Here is a 25436-nt window from a genome sequence, read left to right as displayed (position 1 = left end):
ACTGTTCAATTAATCATTTTCAGTCTTGTATTCTAAAATTTTAAAGTAAACAAATCAAATCATCAATTTCTGAATTCAAAAAGACCTTAAAATGTCTGTCTACCTCAAGCCTATTTTGTTTTGAAAAGCTGACTGCTGGTGGATCATAATCTCCACTGAAGATACAATGAAAGAGCAAAAAGAAATTGTGGTGTTATGATTGATTTACTAGGGGGTGCCCTTTGTATTTGTATTTTGTGAATAAAGGGAACACTGAAATTTAACTTTATGGAGCACTTTATTTGAGCATACGTTAACACAGTATAGTAGACATAAAAGGACAGCCTCAAAAAACATAATATAATTCATATTTACATATCTTATACAACAATTAAGAATTTTAATTAAGAATCAATTCTTCATCACAAGTACAAAGCATTGTAAATAATGCCCCTCCACATACAACTCCAGACATCAAATCTTATTGTAATACCTTACAACATGCAGTACATTTTTTAAAATAAATTCAGATGTTTAACATCTGTGGAAAGCAGAAAATGCAGCTTTTTACCTTCATTTTTACAAAGAAAATCAGACTGAGACCAGGGTTTGTTTTACAGATGAGCCCTGTGTTTAGCATATAAAAAACATAATTTAGAAATAAAAATTACATTCAACAGTAATGTGTTCATTCAGCATTTAAATTGTCCAGTAGAAACATTTTCTGAAATTTATTGTGTTCAAAGGCTGTTCTCTGTAACTGAGTCGAAGAATCCGTAAGACCAACCAATCTTTGGAACGAGTCAGATAACTTATTTATTATACGTATTTTGCATGCATTACGTAGCCTTAGCCTTTAAGAAAAGAGTTCCACCCCACTAGATTGTACAAGAGACAATGGTATTGACAATAAGTATTTGTAAGATGGAACACGTTCTATAACAGAACTGATGATTTTAAGGCCATGATGCACTTTTACTGCTTTGTGTTTAGCTCTGTGCTCTTCCTCATGGTACTAACAGCTCGGATTCCTCTGGTAAGTCTGCCAAGAGTGTAAAGCGGTTATTAGACAGGGTTGTAAGCGCTGAGGAATGTCTGCGCTGAAGCTTGGGAACACTTGGACGAAGCTGAGCAGTGGGCTCACTTATGGAACGACTGATCTTTTTCTGTAAAATGTTGGCTGAAAAAGAACCAGACAACACTGGAACCTTAAAGTCCAAAACAGCAGGGCTGCTGTTGTTATGACGTTTTCTTGAGACTGGGCAGTCAGATGCTGGATTGCCGTGTTGTTGTGAGATGCTAGGAGTCGGAACCTGATTCTGGGGGAAGCTGTGAGCTACTGGAGGGTTGCTGTCACTTGAAGCTGCAGGACTGCAAACAACATTTGATTTCAAGTCACGTTGCTGTGGGCGGTTGGTCTCCTCTTTCTCAGAAAGCTTTGACTTGAGGTCAGCCACGATTCTGGTCAATGCCTCAAAGCTGCTGTTTTCCACAGTGTCAGCACTGCAAACCCTGGCTCTCTGCAGAAGCAGTTGATTTCCAGAGGTACCACTGACTGTAATTTGATCTGACGACTGCCTTGTCACAGACTGTTCTTTTCTTTCTGCTGTGTGAATGAAAAAAAAAAAGGCTGTTAGTTTCACATTAATCTTTTATTGAAGGATAATTTCTTCTGCCCGGATCTCATGCAGTTAACTTGGTGAGTACAATATTGTTATAAATGATGGACATGATGCCAAAACAAAGAAAATACTGCTCAAAGTGAAGTAGGTGCCTGGAATTATCCTTTAAAAAGTCGTGCACAGAATGAGCCTGACCTTCAGAGGTTGATTCCTTCTGGTCATTTTATTTTTGCCTTCATAAATCATCAAATAGTGTACACTTAATTAAGCAAATAGAGAATGACAAGGCCTGTTTCCAGATCTGTTTTATGTCAAACTAAACTCTTGCTACAACTGTTTCACAAGTCCTCTTCTTTGAAGTTCCAACACCTCAATGATAGTGATTATAAAACATCACACATTTCAAAATGGATAATTCATGTCTTATTTGCACATATAAATAATGTCTGGTTACTTATTAACACAGACAATGTTGTCTTGCAATTTGAGGAGATTTATGATGTCATGTTTGCATTTTGATCTGTTGCCTCCACCAGTCTTAATACATGACTTTCAATGGGCCTCATGCGAGAACATTTTCGTATCCATATACTAAAATCTGTCTTTCTCTTAGGTTTAAATACAAAAACTCCATGATGATGAGGATATGGAGCACAGCATGGTCATTTTGAATTTAATTTGCCATACAACTGTTCATTTTAGTTCATATCATAATACTCTACAATGTTATGATTTTTAAGTCAGCGTCATTGTGTTTTCCTTGTGGTTCTTTGCATAAGGTGGGCGGTGACTTTTGTCTGACTGCTGCCTCTCAGAGTGGAGATGAGCTGCCATCTTGTGAAACTCTTATGTTACTACAAGATGTTAAACTCACCAAGGCAGAAGTCTATGTTTGAGCAAGCACTACATTTGCACTGCTTTTTCTAATCAAGAAGGGAGTTCTGATATAAAATACAGTTTTGTCTCAGTGTTAGCGACTTACCAGATCTGCCACATCTCTTCCATAACATCACAGCTAATCCACATAATGTTGCAGACAGAAGTAAAATGGCCTCTCCAACAGCGATGGCAGTCATTAGGGAGCAGGAACGTACGTAGTCATCTGGAATGACAATAAACATGATGCTGGCATAATAAATACAATAAATCCCACAAGGAGACGACATGACTGGACTGTTATCAGGAGCAGATTTCAGTTTGCTTTCCGCTGCCTGCTATTTGTATCCCTCCAATCAAGAGGATGAGCTTCTCTTGCCAGGCCGTGGTGGCGTGAAGTCTGTACATTCATTATGTTCCATAAAATATCAGACACCACAAACATGAAGAAATATGATGATGAAACTCTGCTGTAACAACTTAAAGTGTGACCTGAGGTGTGTTGTTTAAGCTGCAGTTTACCTGGTATGAGGATCTGAGTGTCCCTGGTCTGGTTGATCTCTGGCTGGTGGACTCTGCAGGTGACCCTGTGATGATAGACATTCGATTAACTTTAAATTTAGTTTATGACAAATAGTTTATGCTCTAGACCTGGTCTAAATGAAAAATACAGTGAGGTAACTTCTGCACTATTTAAATAAAATAGTAGTGAATGATCATACAAGCAATGTTTTTATATGGAAGAAAACGCATTTTGTCTTGTTGAGTCACTCTGTGTATTTGTAACATATTAATATTAAGAAAATGTTTTTTTTCACCAGTATGACATCATGATTCAACCCCAATTTGTGTTACTGCGGTCATCCCCTGGGGGAAACTGCACACATGAAAAATGTGATTAATGTCCCTACTTTATTTGATATAAGCACACGGGGGCATACTTCACCAGTGTTGACATCACACTACCAATTTATTTGATGTTAAATCTGTTTTCTTATTTGTACGAAAAGCCCTTTGTGTTGGGAAATTACCTTTCCTCCCAAATACAGTGTCTGATTTCATGTTTTTGTACATGAGTTTGAGATCCGATGCTAAAAGCCAAACTTTACATACAAACATATGAACTGAAAATATTTTAATAATAATAATCTGAATTTAAACCTGTTGGTAGGATGCTGGAGAGTCACTCTTTGTGTCACAGTGTACACCCTCTGGCATCTTGATCTCTTTTTGGGGCATCAGCAGGGATGTTGTTTCCCTCGTCATCCACAAACGTGAGCTCAGGCTCGGGCAGCCAGCAGTCCGCCTCACACTGAAGAGTCACTCCTCCACTCTTGGCTGAAATCACTGAGAGTTTTGGCTCAGAAACTGCACCTATAAAAACAAACAGTTACGCAAGGCGTGAGCTTGGGATGTTCCATTCAACATTTCTGTAACACCATTTCAAATATTAATTATTTAATGAAAATATTCTCAGATTCCTGCCTTTTAAAACACAGTCTGACTCACCAACAGTGAGTTGGATGGAAGTATTTTCCTGCATCAGAGATTTTCACCCCTGAAGATTTTCAGGGAGACGTTTCCTTTTGTAAGTTGATCCACAAAAAGTATTGTACGATAATGATAGGATGGATTTTGCCTCTGAAACATCAGTCGTCCATCGTGGTGAAAATGGATGTACTTTGGGTCCAAACCAGGTTTGGTCCACACCACTGTCTCAGAACCGGCACTCACTGCAGGTTCAAGGTGACATGGCAAAATGACATCATCACCAGCCAGGGCTACGATTGGTTGATGTGAACAAATCAACTCTGACTGAGCTGCAAAGACAAACAAAAGAACAAACAAGAAACAGCATAAAAAATGTCATCAAAATTTAAATTTTATTCTATAAATAATAAATTCTTAAATAAATATATCAGAGCTGCATTAAAAAAACAGGGAAAACCATCAAAATTGTTGTCTGTACAATTATGGAGCCCCGGCCCCTGGGAGCCAGGCTCAGTCTGACTCTTCACATTTTGAGCTTTGTTTAAACTGTAGGGTGTTTTAACATATCTGGCTGGATACGTCTTTTTGCTTTCTTCTTCTTTGTTGATCACAGTTTTTTTTTCTGAGGCAACTTGTTGCATTGTCTAAACTGTAAAAAGTCACATAGAGATTGAGACTGGGAGTAAAATATTCCTACCATCAGTCTACAAACAGGGGGAAGTTCAGCAACAACTTGTCATTGGCAGTGAAAATACGCTCTGAATCTGATTCTATAAAATAAATTTATTCAGGAGTTTTTCAGTCCACCAATTTGATTAGAAGATTAGAAGATGGTTCCCATAAAATGTTAAAGAGACATTCATGCATTCCAGATCCTTCTTACTTTGATGATCCCCTGACTTTTCCTCTATTCCCACCATATGCTCACGGTTGTAATATGGCCAATACTTTGGTTTTTGACCAAATAACTGTGAAACTAATGACACTCCCATCAGCCTCAGCGGTGCTTTGTGTTTAGCTAAACTAATATGGTGAACATGGTAAGCATGTTAGCATATTGGCATTAACAGTGAGCTCAAACCACAGCTAACCCCACAGAGCTACCAGTGTAGCTGTAAACATGTGGAACAATGGTAAAATTGTGTGATACATTTGCTAAATTGACAATAAATTTATAAATTAGTTATGAAGTGAATATTTACAGTGCCCCTCATTTGATGTGAAGTTGTTGTTGTTACAGAAATGGATAGGAATAATTCTAGATAGGAAGCCTTTTGCTTCCCAACACATCAAACGTTGAAATTACCTCCAACAGACTGTATTAGAAGAATGACATGATGGAAAAGCAAAACGCTGACAGTCCTGAAAGACACTCCATCACTGGACTGCAGCATCCTGGACTTCTGAAAAAAACCAAAGGCTTGTTGTTTTCATCAAAACACAAATAATACTGAATGAAACATTTATTTATTTTGTGGAAAATAAGCGAGTTTCTGAACAAGGGACAAAGCCTGGATTCTACTTTTTTTTGTTTCACTTTCTCTACTCTTTCTGTCTTCAAGCTTTAAAGGATACATTTAGATTTTTTTATCTACATTTAAAGAGTTAATGGCCACTGTAATTGTTCTTCCTGAAGTGATGCTCGGTCACATGGTCAGTGTAAGAGATAGGAGTTAAAATCCTTCTTCTGTGTAAGCATTCATTCTTGAGTTTAGCTGAAGATACCAGTAACGTGACGTTTCAGCAGTTAGACGAATCAAGTTGGTCGAGTTTTTTTTTAGTACCAAATTCAGATATCAATACTTTTTAAAACATGTGAAAGTAACATGGTAACCTAATGAGTAACGCAACTAGTTAATTTTAATATTAGTATTATTATTATTTTAGTAACAAGTAAAATTAACTATTTCTGATTAACAAAACATGCATCTCATGTTCTCTGCGGTTTAGTCTGTTTAAAACAGGAAGTCCACTAGTGTGATGTAATAACAGAAAAATAAGCAAAAATCCCCAATTCAACCTTCTAAATACTTGCCAGGGTCCAGACCTTTGAATTCACCCACTCCCCCGAGTTTACAATTCTGTCTGATATCAGCCATGTAAAATACTATAACTGTAAAGGTCTAACTTTCAACATCAGGCTCAGCTCTAATACTTTATCAATAATTTCACAGGAACCTAAGTATTCAAAAGAAGTCTTTTTAAATTCATATAACCTACCTTTTAGTGCTAATAGTAGTTTATATTTACAGTAGATTACTGATTAAATTAGTAAAACACTGTCTTAAGGACATTGGATCTTGTGGTATTGTTTCATCTACTTCGTCACCACTGAAGTACAAAAACATGAAATCTTTCACTTCAACGTTTTTCAGAAGTTTACTTTTTTAAATAAATAGTTCTGTCTTGGAGTGCAAAATAGAGTTCAAAGTTTAATTCAGTATTTATAAAGTTTTACTTTGAAACTCTTACCTGCTGTACAAGAATGCTAACTCTCCAGTGTGATGTTGTGTTGTTCTCGTATGGCATGACATGAGCAAGTATGAGTACTTCCTCATGAGGTTGCACAATATATGGTAACCTCATGCAATCCCCCTGCTGAGAAAAAAAACACATTAGATTGGTGGAGGATGGTGAACTATACATTTCAAGCAAGCAATACAATATAGAGTTTGGGGAAAAGTTATTTTTTGCCATTTTGTGGCCGACCCCTTGGAGATACATAGACATGCAGGGTATCAAATGAAAGGTCTGCTCAAGCCAGATCGATTGATGCCCCATCACTGTGGGATGGTTCTGTTCTCAATCTACAGGCCTGTAAAGCACGGGAGTGCTTTTGGTGACAGGAATGTTGATGAATACTCACTGTTTTTGTCAATATTTCAATGTTTTGTTATTTGAAAACTTGCTTGTATGGACAGAAAAAGTGTTTTAAAGATATTGTCACAAGCCAGCTCTTAGCCCGTGACAAAAAGGAGGTGAGACTCAACAGGTTTGCATGCCAATGGTATGATTTATTATAAAAGTAAAAGAAGGGTCAAATGATCACCAATAATATGTGGTGTGGCAAAGTATGACTATCAGTTGTGTCAGCAGTGAATGGATGAGTGAGATGTGTGTGTATGTGTGTGTTGTCAGAATTAACCAAAGAAGAAACACAAGACAAACCGGCTGTAGAATACCGGCCTAGGAGGAGAGAGCCCAAAGACTGATCAGTCCTGGCTAAATAAGCTCTGAAAGTAGAGCTGCACAGGTGATTGTCCAGCCCAAACAGCCTCCCTGCCTGCAGCCTCCTGCAGGAGAAGGAAGCAGGAAGGGGGGAGGGTCGTAACAATATCTCCCAGTAAAAAGTCAACATTTAAACAGTAAATATTGCCAAAATATGGACATTCGCCAATATTTTATGATAACTGTTGTATTTTAATTTATTTTCATCAAATTTACAGTTAAAATTGCATTTTAGGTGTATTAGAAGATATTCAGTTGCATGATAATCTTCCCTATGATGGTTTTCATGGTTTATTGCATTAAAATTCATCTTACATTAGTGTCAGATTCATTCAGCTGTAGGAAGTGACCACTATCCAATTGTAATTAAAGTAGGCCTAAATTCAGTAGTGCTGCTCAAGAGACATTTAGGTATTTTAGTAAAGCTATTCTGGAGGCTGCAAAAAAAGTGAATGTAGAAGAAAGGAGAAGAAGTTAGTTAGTAGAGGTTCATTTAGAGAAGTTACTAAACAAAACAAAACCAAGTCACAGAACAGAAAGAAAGGAAAAGTGTTTATGTGGTTAGAGAAAAATAAATGTAACTACATAAATCATTAAAATGAGACTTAATGCATTATAATACATTAAAAAGATGCATTATTAAATTAATTGATGAATTGAAAGTACCTGAAAACTTCATAATCAATGTCAAAACCAGTTTTATTGACCAGCTGTGTTGACACATACAGTACAAACAATTTGACTCCAGAGTAATTCTCAATGTGCAGAGAACTAATACAGGCATAAACAAATATATTAAGCTTTGCAAATATAAGTTAACTTATAACAAATATGTAGCTATGATGTCCAGGCAAGAGTTCGACAACAAACTGTCTTCATACAGGTCAGTTAGAAAAGGCACGTCAGTACTGGAGTAAATAATGTATAAAGTATAAGTTACCCTATTTACAGAAGTGAGTTGCAGATTGCATAAATATGTTGGTGCATATAAAGTGAACACAAACTAGACTCTCTCTCTCTATATATATATATATATATATATATATATATATATATGTTATGAACAGTTATGAACAAGTTAACACCAATAACCATGTTCTTGTCCTGTTTGGTGTCCGATCCAAAGAAAAGGCTCAATGATAAAGTTTATCAACAGCTCTTTGTCTCATCTGTACAGAGACTGAGAGTCTGCAGCCAGCCATCAGCTCTGTGAGGCTGCACAACGGCACAGAGGTGCTTTGAGCTAAATGCTAATACTAACATGCTCACAATGACAAATGTGAGCATGTTAGTGTGAATCTAGTGGCATCGAATGAACTCTTCTTTTACCATTAGCTCTTTTTCAGTTCGCTGCCCTGTCATTTGATTTCCTCCGGACTTTTCAGAAACTCTACTTCCTGTCCTCACTCCGCCTGAAGTTCTTGTCATGTTGGGGCGGTGTCTTCTGTTTTTTTGCTGTGACATGTCAGACATCTTTGTCTTCCCCTTAGATCAATCTGTATTTCCTTAACCTGGTAAAAGACAAAACAGGTAATTTATTATGTCACCTTCACGTTTGAGTGAAACCAGTGTTTACTGTTGACAGAAGACTGGAAGCAAAAATACAATGGTTTGTATCAACTGAACAAACAACCAATGATGCATGTCTATAAACCAAAGCACATTTCTTACACTCAGTCAGTCCCCTTGATAAATCAAGTGTTGATACCTGTAGAATAAGAATGAAACTTAGTTATGCAACCTTTATTCATTACAGTAAAAGAAACAGTGATAATATCCTGAAAAGACAAGCAAAGCGATACCTTGATCTCCATCCAAGTTCTGTGAATACAGCACACAGTAAGACACCGATAAATCCTGGAGTCAAGAGGAGCCATTTCACATACCTCGACAGGACTGTGAAGACAAACTGAAATGATAAATCCCAGAACAACATGGTATTTATAGAAAGCTTAGGATAAATTTATGAATCATATCAACCTGAAATATAAATGTGAGTCTCTCTGGTCTGGTTGATGTCCTTCTGTTGGACTCTACAGGTGAAGTTGTTGCTGTGTCTCTTCTCCACAGTCACTCTGCTGCTGACAGTATAGAGGTCATCAGGACCTCTGACTGTCTCTGTAGGTCCAGCAGAGAGGAGGTTTCCCTCACCGTCCAGCCAAAACACCTCAGGCTCTGGATACCAGCCTGCAGATTCACACTGTAACACCACACTGCTGCTGGCTCTGTTCAGTGAAATGATGGCAGGTGAGGAGACGGCACCTAAAAATGAGAGAGAAGAGATTTAACATACTGAAAATTTAGACTAAGTTGCTGATTAATGATGTCCACCTGATACAAGTTATAATAGTTTGGCCTGATGTTTAACCAGGTTTCAGACTGAATTGTTGTGTGTGTGTGTGGTAAAATCATAATCTGATTGCGCCTTCAAAGAATTAGGAAGAATTAGGAAAGCTGAAGTGCTTCTGTTGTTAAAGAGAATGGACTCGATTGGTTGTGCGAGTGACAACATTTTTATAAACTACTGTGTATTTGATTAACTTTTACTGTGCCAAGTGGGAAAAATCTTATTTTCTAACTCGCATCAATTAAGCAAATTTCCAAAAATGTCAAACTACTCCTTTAAAGTGGCTATTTCTAGATTTTTCATTTAATAAATAACATTATTATAGCCAATTTGCATACAGGTTGTGACCTCACATAATAATTAACCATTCGCCTCTTTCTCAGTTGCTTGTAACATCCTTAATGCTGCTTGTTATGTGAAGAAATCAAGTTGGATTTTCCTGGAAATCCATTGGTTTACATAGGCTGTGGCACTCCCAAGCCTCTTGCCTGATGATGCTGAACTCAACAGCGAAAACACTAAAAACGTTAACACTCAATTGCTTCCAGCACAACATATGCTCCAACACAAACTCCATGCAAGAGTTAAAAACAAACAAACAAATGGTTTTGCTGGAGCCCGTCAGGTCAAACAAGAATCAAATCGATTTCACCCAAAAACACGGTCAACATCAGAAAGTCTTGAGTAGCACAAAGACTGTGGCTTTGATTTCAATATAGATAAACAATAAAAAATATATAAACTAATATTACTGCAAAGCATGTTAAAAACATTGTTATTGTGTACTTTAGTCTGCTCAAGTTAAATAATCTTAGCTTGTTGGGCTAATCCTGGTTTATCCGTTGGAAAATACTATAGTTGTGATGGTATTGCTTTCCACAGTACTTCACCAAATGACCATGCTACTATCCTGTGTACCGGTATCATGTCAAATTGTTGATTTTAACCTGCGAGAAATTATGTAACTGTTTTTAGTTATGCTAAAACAAATGCTGGTAAACTGTGATGACAAGGTGTGAAAGATACATGAAATTAATACAACAGACTTCCAGATCTTCCAGGATAATTTTAAAAAGTAGGCTCTTCAGAATGTTATTTTTCTTAGTTTGAGCACAAGCACACCCACACAATAACGTCCCACTGGGAATTGTTGCACGGCTCATGCCATGCCACTCATTCCCTTGCTCACGCCCTGATCTACAGTCCACAGTCGGACGCCTCTCCACCCACAAGCACACCACTGAAAACGTAGTGGTTGCAAACCAAAAACCTCACTCAAAACTACAATGTACACGGCCCCTCCAGAGTTTCAACGTGTATGTTTTAGTGCCATCTAGTGGTGAGAATTGTAAATTACAGCCAGCGGCTCAGTATGCATTCCCCTTTCCAGAGTTGTGAAGTTGTTCTTCCGATTTTGGTGTGTTCATGTGCTCTTAAGTCTCTTCTACAAAGATGTGTTGGATTAGCATATCAGAGCATGTAAAGAATCATATCTATTATCACTTAAGTCAGCGCAACACAAATCTCCTGCCAGCAGCTAACCCCCGGGTTGACCAGGATGTCTGGTCACCCTAATTTTATTCCTCTTTTTCCAATTTTAAGGAGGGAAATAAATTCTGATTATTGCGACACCACATGAATGCACCATCAGTCACCTCTCCCTTTTAAGTAAAAGAACTGACCTCCTTCCACCACTAACTCTTTCGGCATGATTACCCAAATCAGGAGCTTCCAAACATTTCGTCCCTGTTTCTTGTTCTGCTGTATTTGGTCCTGGGTGCGCACATCTCTGCCAAAACGGGAAATCTTGCAGTACGATTCTAAGTTATGTGAAAAACAAACCACACCCATGTCATATTATTGAAAGATAAATGATTAGTCAGTGTATCCACTTACCAATGACCAGCTTAATAAAAGCAGCTCGTCCCAGTATAGGAGCGAGGCATCTGTACGTTCCCTCATCAGAGACTCTTGCGTTGGAGAGTTTCAGTGAAATGTCTCCGAGCTGCAGTCTGTCGATGGACACTGATGTTCTTCCTCTGTAGGTCGGATGTTTGTGAACAACATATTCTTGACCGTTTGTCCTCACATACACAAACCCAGGGCTCAGGTCCGGCCTCGCCCACTCCAGCCTCATGTTAGAAGCATTCATCGCAGGTTCCAGGTGGCATGGCAAAATTATGTCTTCACCAACTATTGCCACTATTGGCTGAGACGGACCAATCACCTGAAGGTGATCTGAGGAGAAACACACCTTTGGTTTAGTTCCTGATCTGTCTTTTTAACTGCAGGACTCTTTGTAGATCAGTTTGTGAGTCAGGAGCTACTTTCAGCACAACCATTCAAGCATCATTATTGAGAACAAGGCCTGCATCAGCCCGAATAAAACTGCTTGTGTAATTGCGAAATCTAGTGGCATGTTTGTAATTTTACATCACTCAACATCAGACTGTAGACTAAACCACAGAGCGCTACATGCCTGTGAGAGATTTGGTTACAAGCAAGTACAGTACAGTAGGCTACCATTAGAAAACACAACAACCTGTCATTGGCACTTATAATTAAATAAGCAGCTGACAATTTGCTAACATTTATGATAATAGTTTTGGAATAACATTTTAAACTTATGGTCCTTTGTATCAAATAATGGTGTTATTAAGTTTTTTGCACTGGTATTACCTCCGGGTGTCTGTAACAGAAGAAGAAAGATGATGAGCTGCATCATCAGAGACAGCATCCTGAAATGTTTAAAGGTGAAATAAAATATAAAATGCTGATATTTACACAAATAAAACGTGAAGAAATCGTGATGATGTAAACACTTCCTGTCTGACTCTAAAGCTTTTGTATGACATATTTTAGCTTTTTTAACTTTCTCTTTACATTTTGTGTAGTATTCTGTTGTAAAATGATTAAAATGTTTGTATAAAAACAAATCACGTGTCGCTGCTGCCAGCCAGAAGACTGTTGTATCTGCAGGTCGACAGTGGTTAGTGAAATGGAAACAAATGTCAGTAACAGGAAGCAGGCACCATGCTTTGTTGTCCTTGTAAATGTCATACGCATGATGTGCATGTACAACGAAATTTAAGTTAAATGTAATTAGAATATTTCAAAACTTTACATACCGCCATTTCATATTGTGGAACCTTTTATAACAAGCTGATGACAAGATGTTTTCTCAAAACAAAAACACGCTGCATTGTTATTTAAATCACCAAAAGGGAAACTCTCAGCTCCTGTTGAGGATGTGAGACGCTGCTGTTTGCTATTGTGCTCATGTGATTGATACCACGTGAGCACATGTTCTTACTGTGGTTTCAAACTTCCTTTCTTCACAAAACACTAAAATGAAAAGGTGTGTCTAACATCAAGACACTGTAAATTGTAACCATATCAAACACTCTGCTAAGCTGAAATGAGCTGAAATGAATGCCCATGTCCTGTGTAACATTTTTGCAATTTTGCATTGTGTATTCAGCTACAAACCCACTTCCTTTTGCACCTTTCATTTAAGACAATGTCATAATGACTTCCTAAGATCTGTTTAGTTAGCTCAATTGGCTTCACATGTCTGAGGATCCTTCCAGACCTGCCATAGCCCACCAGATAACCTCAGACTTTCACTCCAATCCTGCTCATCTGACTCCCACATCTGCCTGCTTTACTTCTTTTTCTGACTCGAGTCCCTTCTCTTCTTTTTCTTCTTCTACTCCACAACATCTCAGAGGGAAATATTGCTCTTTTTAATGCACTACTTCATCGGACAGCTTTAGTTTTGTTAAAAAATAAACTACCCAACAGTTTACACACCAGAAATGATTAGTCATCACTGTCAACAGAGATTCAATAGGCATTTTTTCAATACTTTTAGAATTGAAGGAGTCATTCTGGGCTCTGGGTAATTGTTTGTTGTTTGAGTTTTACAAATCAAACAACCAACTGATGTATGTGGAGATGTATGTATGTATTTTGATCAATAGAGACCTGTTTGCATTTAAACCACAAGAATGTGGGGAGGTTAATTTCCTTTTGCAGTTCTGTCAAAATAAATAAATAAAAGATTAACCTCATTAAGGAATAAACAACTGGTCTCCCATTTTATTTTCACTTTATATAACTGACTTGACATGCACATTTATATCATTAGGTTGTGGTCACACAGTCCTGCCATGTCTCCAGTTTGCTCTGCAGTTGATGAAGATCAGGTGTAATGTTTAGCAGCTGACACCACCCAGTACTTTGTGTAGTAAAATTCAGACACAATTATAAATAAATACCCCATATAGAGTCGATCCAGTAACTCAGAGTGAAAGAAACAGCAGGTGATGGACAGACAGGTGGTCGTCCGCTGTTTCTGCCCATGGTGCTGAACTCACCCAGAAAATCACTCTGACCCATCTGATCCATTCAGCTTTAAATGATCTTATTAGCTAGTTATACGTAGTATTTACTCAGATAACCATCACTGTAAAAAGCACCAGAGGTGGAGCAAGTATTCAGACCCTTTACTGAAGTATAAGTACTAATACCACACTGAGAAAATACTCCACTACAAGTTAAAGTCATGCATTTAAAACCTTATTTAAGTAAAAGTATTATCAGCTAAATGTAAAATAGTAAAGTACTGAGCGGTGAAGTGTTCCCTAGTAGTGTTTCTCTATTAAATCTGATGTTTCTGGATTAACTGCTGCATTAATGTGTGTTGCATTTTACTGCTGATGTTAAAGGTTGAGCTCATGTTAACTATACAGCAATGCCTCAGCGAAGGGTTGAAGGGTTGCTGTGCTTTGAGACTTCTGCTTTCAGGTTTGTGATGATGCATTTTCCAGCTGATTCGAGGAGGGGTTAAATAGTTCATTTAGCTTAAGAAGGAGTATTTTCCAAATCTATGCAGGAACATTTTCTCCTTTAGTTATTACAAACATTCAAAATCACCACATCTGGAGATACATGGTTTTCACGTGACAGGAAGGGTATACAATATTGCCTCCGTAAAATAAAGGGTCTGAGTATTTCTTTCAGCACTGGCCATTTATTACGAGTAGAATCAACAAAATCTCTAAAAGACACAGGGTCATGTGTGAACTATTTCCGAGAGAAGGGTCATAACAGAAGTTGTGAGAGGTAGTAGAGCCCAAAGGCGATCAGGGGGGCGAGATATGAAAAAGATTCACAGAGTAGTGTCTTTATTCAGATAAATGCAACTGGAATGAAAGAAAGCCGACTGCAATCAACTGTAAATATTTACACAGCTTGACTCGATCTAATATGAAAATAAATCAATAATCATCATCCTTTTTTTTCAGATGCTCTAAAGAAATCAATTCCTGCACAGTCACGAGTGTCCAAAGTGCATGAACCAGAGTTTGCCTCATCTTTACGACGTACCTTTTTTTTATGTAAGATTCAAAACAACTGGGAAATTAGGATACACATTATTAAACGTCACACACAAAAATAGACTTTGAAACACGTTTCCTGACATTAACTTAGAGCTTACGACACCGGAAATGAACATGATGATGTTGTGCGTGTAGTTATTGTAGGGTTACTGAAGTGTTTATTTGTCCATACTGTTGATAACGGGAGCAGTAGGAGAGCGAAAGTTGTAAACACATAGCCCACATTCTGTTACAGTGTGCGGTGAATAAAGACTGCAGCTTCTGTGAACGCACCAGAGTGACGTGACGGTCGAAACCGTGAAGGGTTGTAGTGGAAAAGTTTGTAACCCGGCAGTCGCCTGATAAGACTGTTAAGAGCTGCTCGTGTTTGCAAATAAGCCTGTGTTTTTCCAGAAATCTTTCATGTTTGTTTCCAGAACAAAGTATAAAATCAACTTTTCTGTTTTTTAGTTATGCATTATCGTAATTTCCTCGTTCTTGCGCTGCTGATTTATACAGGTATGTAACAGTTTATTTATTTTTTATTGTCCTTTAAAACAGTAGGATTTTCAGAACTATTTGTCTACAACGCACATGTATCAGACATAAAAGAGTAAATTTAAATTAGTTTTCTCTGTTTCAACCCAAATGGTTAATCTTTGAAGTCTGAGGTCGTGATATGACAAAGTTACTGTAACTTTGTCAAGCCACTTCCTTAACACGCAGAAGCCACTGCTGGATTTACCCTTTGATATTTGAGCAACACATTATTGCTGATATCAGAGGCATTTTAATACAATCAAGCTGATAAAAAACAATCTGCACCTGCGTCAGGAATGCCTTTTTTTTTTTACATTTACAGTGGTGGAGGGGGCAGGGCAGGTGCAAGTTTATAAACTTACTGACTGCACTGTAGTGTTGCAAGCCAATGCTAATAATACTGCTGCTGCTACTGTGTATAGCCTATTGTCATTTTCATGAGGCTGAACTACATTCATTATGTTCTCTTCTGTCCTTTGTATCAAGATTTGTGACAAATGTTGTTCATAAAACGTTCCAGCTTCAATCTTGATCAGACCTGAAGGTGGAAAAGGCTTGTTTTACTCTAGAATATTTCTGTAAGCTTAGAATAAGAAAATAAGAAAATCACATAGTCTACAGTGTGTCGACAAACACAAACTGGTGCATCCATGTAGATTTGTGTGTGTGTGTGTGTGTGTGTGTGTGTGTGTATGTGTGTGTTTTTTGAAATTTACATTTCATTGTTGGCTATCTCCTGTGACCCTATACAGTATTTAGGCTGTTGAAATGTCTCTTTGTATTTGTGCTTGTACTATGACAGTCCTCTACACTTGAAAGTGAGTGATGTGACACCTGAAAGCAAAAACATTTAATTGTGTCAGAAAGGTTTCACAAAGCCTCACAGCTTCAATATGTAATATCTACAATTGTAATTTATGGGCAATGCGAGGGTTGGCTATCATGTTAAATGTCATGAATAGTGTTCAGTGTAATTTTAATGGTCTGCACTCATACACAGTTTGGTTAGTAGGACTTGACCTACTGAAATCAATACTGATAGGACACCGGTGCCGGTGGATTTTTCCCTCTCGATGTGTTTCCCCTCACCTTCACCTGACCCCAGCCAATTATCTCTGCTGCAATGCATCATCCTCTTGGATGAGGGACGAAATGTCTTCTAGTATCTTCTACCAAGTCCAGTTGCCCTTGACCTCAACCTTCGTTGGATAACTTTGACCTGGATGACTGAGAACCTTCACAGACATCTCTGCTGCACCTAGCACACTTTGTGCATCTCATGTGTTCGCTACTATCGGGCTCACAGTCGCAGACATCCAGTTCTCTGGAAGGTATTTCCAGTTTTTCCTAGTTGCTTTATGGCAGCTCGGAGGTGGGAATAAGTCACAAACGAGTGTCAAGTTTTAACCTTGAAGTCTCAAGCAAGTCCCAAGTTACTGTGATGAGAATCAAGCAAGTCATATGAAATTCTTAGGAATTACTCCAAAAACATTTCAAGTATAATTGTTTTAGTATGTGAAGAAATTGCATTCTTCAAGCATGACTTGCAGGACATGAATATCTCTTTAAACTTTATAACAAAGATACTATCTAACGTGGATATATTCACAAACCAAACACATCATTTAACAAGATATTTAGTCAGATCATTCCATTTAGACATTGCTGAATCACTGTGGGTGCTCCTTTTATTACTTTTCAGTAGTTTCAGACCTGCCCACACACGCGTGCAGCATGGAGGAAGAATGAATCATAGGGTGCAAACAGTTAACTTAACTTTGTCATTCCTGTCAGTCAATTTTCAGAGCTGGGAAAGTACAACATAGCTAAGGTGCAGCAGAAATGTAATTCAGTACAAGTGTTTTCAGGTGGAGATTGTTTTGAATGGAAAAGGTAGGGGTCTGTGTGTGTGTGTGTGTGTGTGCTTTATCTGTCACATAAATCAAGTCAAGCCTTTTCTCTTTCAAATGGAGCATTTCAGAGCATTTTTTGCCTGTGACAACCTGAAATGAGCTGGAATCCTTCTGTTGTACAATAGTTGAGTTGTGACCAGTTCAACCAGATAATCTTTAATATTAAAAAAAATCACAATGTAAAGGCCTGAATGAATGCTCCAGGGGAATCGAAACTTGCTTAATATGTCGTTGCCTCATTATTGTTGGTCGTTGCCAGTTAACATGACTAAAACTAATCCAGTGAGAAACAACAACCCTGCAATAAATCCATCCTGCATTGTGGTGATTCACTTTGGAGGCTCCGGTCTGTTACTTTTGCTACTGAGAGATGTTCCTCATATTGTGTCCACCCCATTTGCATCACTGAGAGTAGACTGAATATTGGAAATGGCCCCACTATAATACAATACCAATTTTTATGTTTTCCTAGGAGAATCCTCTGCGCCTGGTTCCCCAGAGCCGGTCCTGGCCTTTGTGAATGGGGACGTCATTCTGCCCTGCAGTTTCAGGTTTAATCCCAGCAGTGACTTTCCAACGGTGGAGTGGTCCAAGAAAGGCCTGCAGCCAAACGTCATCTTCTTGTACCGGGATGGCTGTGAGACGTATGAGATGAAGAACCCGGCCTTCGAGTACAGGACGAGCCTCATCATGAAAGAGCTGAAAAATGGAAACATCTCGTTAAGGATCTCCAACGTGCAGCTGTCTGATGCAGGGACATACCGCTGCATGAGGCTCTGGCAGAACGCCCCCCGGGAGACTACGACTGTGGAGCTTACAGTGGGTACGTCCAGTCAAGTTTTTTTTTTTTTTAAAGAGGTTTTGCAGCTGCAGCTCACTGTCACCTAAAACTTCCCAGTTTCTATCATGGAGCAGTGTCCGAGTGCTGCGCTGCTCCTAAAACCTGAACAATGCCAGCAAATCCCACATGTATTCTATTCATTTGAAAATGCTGCGTTCAGAATAAGGCCAAAGAACATACAGAATGTGCTGTTTATATGACTTCACCAAATTTGTAAGAATAGTGGAAAATTAATTTGCTTGTAAACAAAGTGAATGATTATGATGATAAAACTTAATCACAAGCAACTGACCTCATTAAGGCCTGAGCACGACCCCACCCTGTTTATTCAGCACATATTGCTCAGGGAAAACTTTCTGTCCCTGCTGTCTCCCTTGAATACTCTCACATGTAGAACATAACTACATGCAGACACAGGGACTTTGGCCTCTGACTGTCACTATTAAGGCAAACAGTTGTAACCTTTATGTTGCTGTGTAGAATTGCGTTTAAGGACATTATTTAATAATGAAAATAGATGCAGCACTACATATATATATATATATATATATACACTGTATTGTCAAATACAGTAAACATATCATGTTAACACTGGATTCGTTACCAATATAAAAGAATAATGGGGGTGGTGATGGGGCAGTGGATCAGAAACATGCCTTTGGTGTGAGAGACACGGGTTCAATTCCTCACTGTGACACATTGTGTCCCTGAGCAAGACACTTAGCCCTTAGTCAAGAGGCGTGCGACCTCTGACATATGTAGCAATTGTAAGTCGCTTTGGATAAAAGCGTCCGCTAAATGTATTGAATTGAAAAATGTGTTTTTTGCTCCAGTTTTCTCTTTAATTCAAAACCGTTATCTTGTTCTCAGTAGTTCATGAAGCTAAAACCCAAGGGAGTGTGTGGATAAAAAAACAAATGCTGACAATACAGTGTGGATCAGCTTTAGCTGTCACTTTTCCAACTGGGTCAGGTGTGGTACCGATAGCGAACACTTAAATGGCTAGTTATTAACTTACATACATGTGGGTGGAAACTGCCTTTCAACCCACATTATATAACCAAAACTCTTTGAATTTATGTTCTCACTCGTATCAAACATTGAATGGACCATTCAAAGCTCAAAACTTGTGTCATTCTTCTTTTTATAGTTTCAGTTTCTGAACCAAAACTTTCAGTGATTTCAGCCGAGAGTGGAGGAGTGACTCTTCAGTGTGAGGCGGACTGCTGGCTGCCGGAGCCTGAGCTCACGTTTGTGGATGATCAGGGAAACAACATCCCAGCTGAAGCCCCAAAAAGAGATCAAGATGCCAGTGGGTGTTACAATGTGACACAAAGAGTGACTCTCCAGCATCCTACCAACAGGTTTAAATTCAGTTTATTACTCATTGCACTCTAGGAAGGTACTTTCCCAACAGGGCTTTCAGTGCAGATTGAAAACAGATTCAACATCAAATCATCACCAGTGTGTTGTCAGCACTGGTGAAGTAGGTTCTCACTGTGCTTATATCAAACACAATACAACATTAATCAGAATAGTTTTTTGCAAGGTAAAGACCACAGTAACACAAATATGGGTTGAATTGTGGTGTCACATTGGTGAAGAGTAGCATTAACAAAGCTTTTCTTAATACTGAAATGCATTAAATTCTTCTTAAATTCAAGCAGGTCTAGAGATAGACTCCTTGTCATAAACTAACTTAATCGAATCTCATCACAGGGTCGCCTGCAGAGTTCACCAGCTGCAGATCAACCAGACCAGGGAAACTCAGATTCTCATAGCAGGTAAACTGCAGCTTAAACAACACACCAGGCTGGATTACCAAGAGTTTTATCATATTTGTCTTGGCATTTTATTAAACATAATGCACATACAGAATCCAATGACGTTTGAAAAAGCAGACAGAAATCTGCTGCTGATAACTGATCAGTCATGTCGTCTCCTCGTGGGGTTGATGGTATTTATTATATACCAGATCGTTATGTATGTCAGCATCATGTTATTTGTCATTCCAGTTTACTACAGAACTTCCTGCTCTCTATCCATTGGCATCGCTGTTGGAGTAACCATTTTACTTGGCTTATGTGGGTTAGGCCTATATGTGTGTCTACGGAAGAGATATGGCAACGGTGGTAAGTCACTAACACTGAAAAAGTACTGTATTTAGTAAATAAACTCACTTTTTGATTACAAAAGCAGTAATAGTGCAACTCGTGTGCATGCTTAGTTTAACATTGACATTGATATCCAAGTGCTCTCTGCCTTGGAGAGTTTAACATCTTGTAGTAACATAATAGTTCGACAAGATCAGCTCGACTCGGGGAGGCACCAGTGAGCCAAGTCATCGGGCATCACGCAAAATCCACAAGGAAAACACAATGACACTCTGACTTAAGAATAATAACCCCTTCATGTAAAACTTTGTCATTAGTCTCCTTGTGATGAAAGACAGCATTGTCTATGGTCCATTTGTAACCAGCCATTCTTTGGCTTATTTGGCTCTTTGGCTCTCTTTTCATCTACCGTAGACCAATGACAGTGCAGCGCTGTGTAATATCCACAAATAAAAAATGATTCTAAAAAAGTACAATGTGATTAAACACGATAATAGCATCGCCTATTTGAAAATAACGACTCAATTACAAAAACAATGCATTTCCTAAACATTAACACATTATTGACTGCATGTTATTACAACATTACAACAGCCAAGTTATTATAATATTGGGAAATTATTACATTATCAGGTTCTGCAACAAAAGGCTAACCCAATAATGTGATGACCTCCTGTTAAGGTATCAATTTATGACATTATTGGCAGAGAGATTTTATTACATTATCAGTTTGTCTTACATTTTTGATTCAACATTTTGAGTTAAGAGGAGATTTTTATCATTATTGGGAGTTATTAAGTTGTATTTAGTGTGTTTATATTTGAGAATCAACCTCTAAGGGTCAGGCTCATTCTGTGCTCTCCTTCTAAAGTGCAATTTATACTTCTGCATCAAATCGACGGTGTAGGCTACGGGGCTACGTAGAGGGTACGCAGAGGCTACGACGCCACCTGATGTGCGCCTCCTCAAAAATGTAACTACACGTCGAGTCAACGCGGACCGTAAGCTCTGTTATTGGTTGGCTGGGTAGCCTCGCAATGCCGCCGAGCCGACCGGAAGTACCCCATGCTTTGAAGTAACATTTACTAGCGGCCAAAACGGCAGCTGTAACACAGTGAATCAATATATTTGACCGTCGCAACCCGAGCGAAATTACTACGATGACTATCAGAATGTGATCCATTCGGTCAGTAACATGTGAAAATACGTTACGGAGGGCTAAACCGGAAGTTAGCCCGCTCGGCTGTCAAAAGTCAACACGTTGGACGCTGTAGTGCTACTGCCGACTAGCGTTTGGGGGTGTAATTGTAGAATGACTGGCACACCTACGCACAGTATAAATGCATGGCTACGTGCGTAGCCTACAGCGTAGGTACGCATGTAGCCCCTACGCAGGAGTATAAATGGGCCTTTAGGCCTCATGTCCTTCAGTTATTAAGATTGTACTCCTTCATCCTTCAATAAAAGATTAATGTGAAACTAACAGCGTTTTCTTGTGTTCACGCAGCGGAAGGAAAAACCCAGTCTGTGACGAGGCAGTTGTCAGGTCACAGTACAGTCACTGGTACCTCTGGAACTGAACCACTTCTGTGTGTGTGTGTTGACAACGTGGCAATCAGCAACACTGAGATGCTGTCAAGAGAGCTGGATGACATCAGGTCGAAGCTTCATGAGAGAGAGGAGACCATCTGCCAACTACAGAGCGAAGTAAAATCTCACCGAAGTCCTGTTGTTTGCCAGCTTGACCAGCCAACGTTTGTCTGCAGTCCTGCAGCCTCGGCCGACAGCAAACCTCCAGAATCTGACAGCTTACCCCAGAATCCGGGTCCAACGCCGAGCATCTCACAACCAAACAGTAATCCAGGCCCAATCTCTGGAAAGCGTCGCAACAACAGCTGCCCCGCTGTTTTGGACTTTGGTTTTCCAGTGTTCTCTGGTTCTTCTTCATCATCTTCAGCCAACACTTCAAAGAAAAGGCTTCGTTCCGTAAGTGAGTCCAGTGCTCAGCCTTGTCCAGACGTTCCCAAGCGCAGACATTCCTTAACGCTCACATCAACCCTGAACAATAACCGCTTCTTCCCACTGGAGAATTTAACAGAGGATTCAGAGCTGTTAGTGTCGTGAGGAAAGAGCACAAAGCTATACACAATACTTTCCGCCCAGCTAGATACCACTAGAAAGTGGGGTCTGTTTATCTTTCTGTGTGAATTGATCTGTTGAAACCCTTTCTAATATTGCTTGTAAAACATAGTTTTTTATAAGAAAAAAAGCTCTCACTGATCCCTGTTGCTGTTGGAACACCAGATCAGTTGTGAGGTTCAACTAATTGCTCAAAACAAGGGCAGGTACATTTCATAATTTTTATTTTAGACTTGTTTTTTATTTTTATTAGTGAGGTTTAGAGGCATACCTTCCAACATTCCCGTTTTTCCTGGCTGTCACCCATTTTGTTGTTTCTCCTGGGAAACTCTAGTAATTTGCCCTCAAACTTTATTATGAAGAATCATTATACAAGAATCCAAGTTTTGGATGTTTGTCTGACAACCAAGTCGCCAGATCAACTATGCAACTCAATTTAAACACACACTCCACACACTATATGCAATTTCAAACCATCTGTCACTGCAACGTGTCAACCCACAATCCAAGGGCCTCTCTGTGCAGGCAGATGGGCCAGCCAATGTTACATTTACACAAGCTCTTTAACATACAGCCAATCCGGTTCCTACAAATAGATGCTAACAGAGTCGACAAAGGTGTGTTAAATTCTCAGCCAAATTCATAGTGTAGTATGTGTATATTATCCGTGCTGAAGGTCGCTCTTTTAGGTACTGTCTGTGAAAACAAATCTCCTCCCATCAAGGAAATAATGATGGAATCTGAAATAGATCAAAGTCATTTTTATGTGACAAATATACCAACTAGTTAGTGCCATGCTTTATGTAAAAGAGCCCAGCCTGTGCAAGAAAAGGACTTTAAACCTGCAGGTTGTTTCACAGCGTCTTTGTGGACCTTATGACACTGCAGGTTGTCAACATAAATCGCTGGAGGTGGCGCACACAGGAAAAGAAGGGAAAAGTATTTTTTGTCTTCCTGAAAACGCTCAGGGTTGTACCCCATGCACATAAACTTTATTTAAAAATGTCTTGCAGGTTGTATTAAATTAAGATTCAATTTCTTGGATTGTATGTGGGTGCTTTTTATTTAAAATTACTTTGTACTTTGTTTATTGAATCTTAATTTAATTCAAATTATTTTATGTTGTGTACATGATGTATATAGGAATAGAAATTTTTATATATTTTTTAAAGCTGTTCTTTTTATTTCCACTACCCTGTGTCAATAAATAAAGCAGTTTATTTTTTTAATTTCAGTGTTTCCTTCATTCACACAATACTGGTCTGAAAACACACAGAGGGCCACCTAGTGAATCAATTATAACACTGCACTTTCTTTTTGTTCTCACATTGCATCTTAGACAGATGTTTTAATCCACCACCAGCCTGCTTTTAAGGCTAAGTTGTCAAAACAAAGAGCAGAGCCCTCTGGACTGGACTGGGTACTACATCCTCCAACCACACGCATGAACTCGCCCCCTAAAGTTTACATTGTGCATGTAGCCGAACATAAGTGCGTAGCAGGGGCCTTACTGCCTCAACATCCGACCACCTCTTCAGCAGATGGTGTCGGAGCAGCAGGGCTCCATCAGTAGAGCGCTCCGCCTGTGCTCATAGAACTAAAGTTAGTATATCCAAAGAAGGTTAAAGTGAACGGCAACTGGACATGGTTGAAGATACTAGAAGATGTTTCGTCCCTCATCCAAAGGACTTCTTTTTATAGTCCACAGCTCACGTTTGACTATCAAGTCGGCGAAAAGCAGCTGCACTCATCTCGAAACCTTTGTTCTATCTCACACAGGCTCACCTGCATGAGCTCCTTATTTTCTTAGGAACAAAGGAGGGGTTCAGTCTCAACACGGCCACAATGTGGTCAACACAAAGCAGCACACAACTGGGGTCGACCAACAGTGCACACAGCTCACAGAGGGGAGAGTTAGCAGCAAGGCTCTCTTGAAAGATAGCATTTTCAAAGAGGACTGATCCAGGGGCTCATGAGGTGCAGACCTTAGAGCCTCCAGCAGCAGAAGTGGCAGGTCCCACCGGGGCGTCGAGACATGCGACAATGGTCGCTGCCTTTTACGTTTACACAGATTCTCTTAATCTAAACCTCTGGACTTCAGGGACAACGTGTCTCTGTGGGATGATATGATTTACCCTAAATCTGGATAAACACGAAGGAAAAAGGACTGACCGGGACAATGAGTTATCTTTTCCGCCTCACTATGCCATAAGAGACGTAGCTTCTGGTTGCTTCTCTCCGGCCATAGCTGATTGGCTAGCCTAACATTAGCTGCACACATGTGCTGTGAATGCAGATCTAGCTCTTTAAGTGTCTAGTTCTGCTGTCATGTCGTGTAGGCGACCCATAGTGTGATCTGTGCGACCTGGCCAGTCGGAAGCCCGGGCCCTAGTACCGCCTTTACTGGCTCAGTAGTAGCCAAGAGAGCAATAAGGGCCACAGGCTTCTTTCTCGGCTGCCTGGCTGGTGAGGCGGGGTCCCGAGCCCTACTACTGTCATGTAGGTCTTAGCTGGAAGAGCAGTGTTGGCTGAGGGGTGAATTACTAGCCTGGCATCGGTGAACACGCTGTTTTCTAGAAACTAAGAAACGTTCAACACCGAGCCCAGGGAGGGACAGGGGTCGGTGGGGAGTTCTGCTTTCAGGTTTGTGCCGGTGCATTTTCCAGCTGATCCAAGGAGGAGTTAAACAGTTCATTTAGCTTAAGAAGGAAGAGGATTTTCCAAATCTATGAAGGAACATTTTCTCCTTTAGTTATTACAAACATTCAAAATCACCACATCTGGAGATACATGGTTTTCATGGGACAGGAAGGGTATAAAAATTGCCTCTGAGATGTAATGGAGTAGAAATATAAAGTTACATTAGATGGAAATACTCAAGTTAAGTACAAGTACCTCAAATTTGTACTTAAGTACAGTACTTGAATAAATGTACTTAAGTAAATTTGTCCCATAATACTTT

General features: G+C 39.3%; 3 protein-coding genes across 4 annotated transcripts; 1 reads left to right on the top strand and 2 right to left on the bottom strand.

Annotated features, from left to right (window-relative positions):
• Positions 1-355: 355 nt before the first annotated feature.
• Positions 356-3710, bottom strand: LOC119912961. Its single transcript, XM_038732258.1, has 4 exons — positions 3639-3710; positions 3000-3064; positions 2584-2703; positions 356-1585 (listed from the first exon to the last, which is right to left on the bottom strand). Exons 3-4 carry the CDS (start codon positions 2675-2677, stop codon positions 987-989), a joined length of 693 nt encoding a protein of 230 aa, XP_038588186.1. The 5' UTR covers positions 2678-2703; positions 3000-3064; positions 3639-3710; the 3' UTR covers positions 356-986.
• Positions 3711-7877: 4167 nt separating this feature from the next.
• Positions 7878-12828, bottom strand: LOC119912945 (butyrophilin subfamily 1 member A1-like). 2 transcript variants are annotated; one of them, XM_038732231.1, is made up of 7 exons: positions 12672-12827; positions 12223-12281; positions 11440-11781; positions 9177-9458; positions 8999-9092; positions 8868-8904; positions 7878-8707 (listed from the first exon to the last, which is right to left on the bottom strand). In XM_038732231.1, exons 1-6 carry the CDS (start codon positions 12680-12682, stop codon positions 8874-8876), a joined length of 819 nt encoding a protein of 272 aa, XP_038588159.1. In that variant the 5' UTR covers positions 12683-12827; the 3' UTR covers positions 7878-8707; positions 8868-8873. The 2 variants fall into 2 exon arrangements, with proteins under 2 accessions (XP_038588159.1, XP_038588160.1); XM_038732232.1 differs by lacking the exon at positions 8868-8904 and having other exon boundaries at positions 12672-12828.
• A 2443-nt stretch (positions 12829-15271) lies between these two features.
• LOC119912942 (butyrophilin subfamily 1 member A1-like) lies at positions 15272-23703 on the top strand. Its single transcript, XM_038732223.1, has 6 exons — positions 15272-15446; positions 17853-18203; positions 19372-19585; positions 19941-20005; positions 20237-20353; positions 21843-23703. Exons 1-6 carry the CDS (start codon positions 15401-15403, stop codon positions 22457-22459), a joined length of 1410 nt encoding a protein of 469 aa, XP_038588151.1. The 5' UTR covers positions 15272-15400; the 3' UTR covers positions 22460-23703.
• The last annotated feature ends 1733 nt before the right edge of the window (positions 23704-25436 follow it).

This window comes from Micropterus salmoides, unplaced genomic scaffold (assembly GCF_014851395.1).
Source record: "Micropterus salmoides isolate LMB-PRFRI ecotype aquatic unplaced genomic scaffold, ASM1485139v1 Ms_hic_scaffold_2, whole genome shotgun sequence".
NCBI classification, from domain to species: Eukaryota; Metazoa; Chordata; class Actinopteri; order Centrarchiformes; family Centrarchidae; genus Micropterus; species Micropterus salmoides.
Note: the sequence above shows the minus strand (reverse complement) of the source record. Positions and strands in the feature narration are given on the sequence as shown.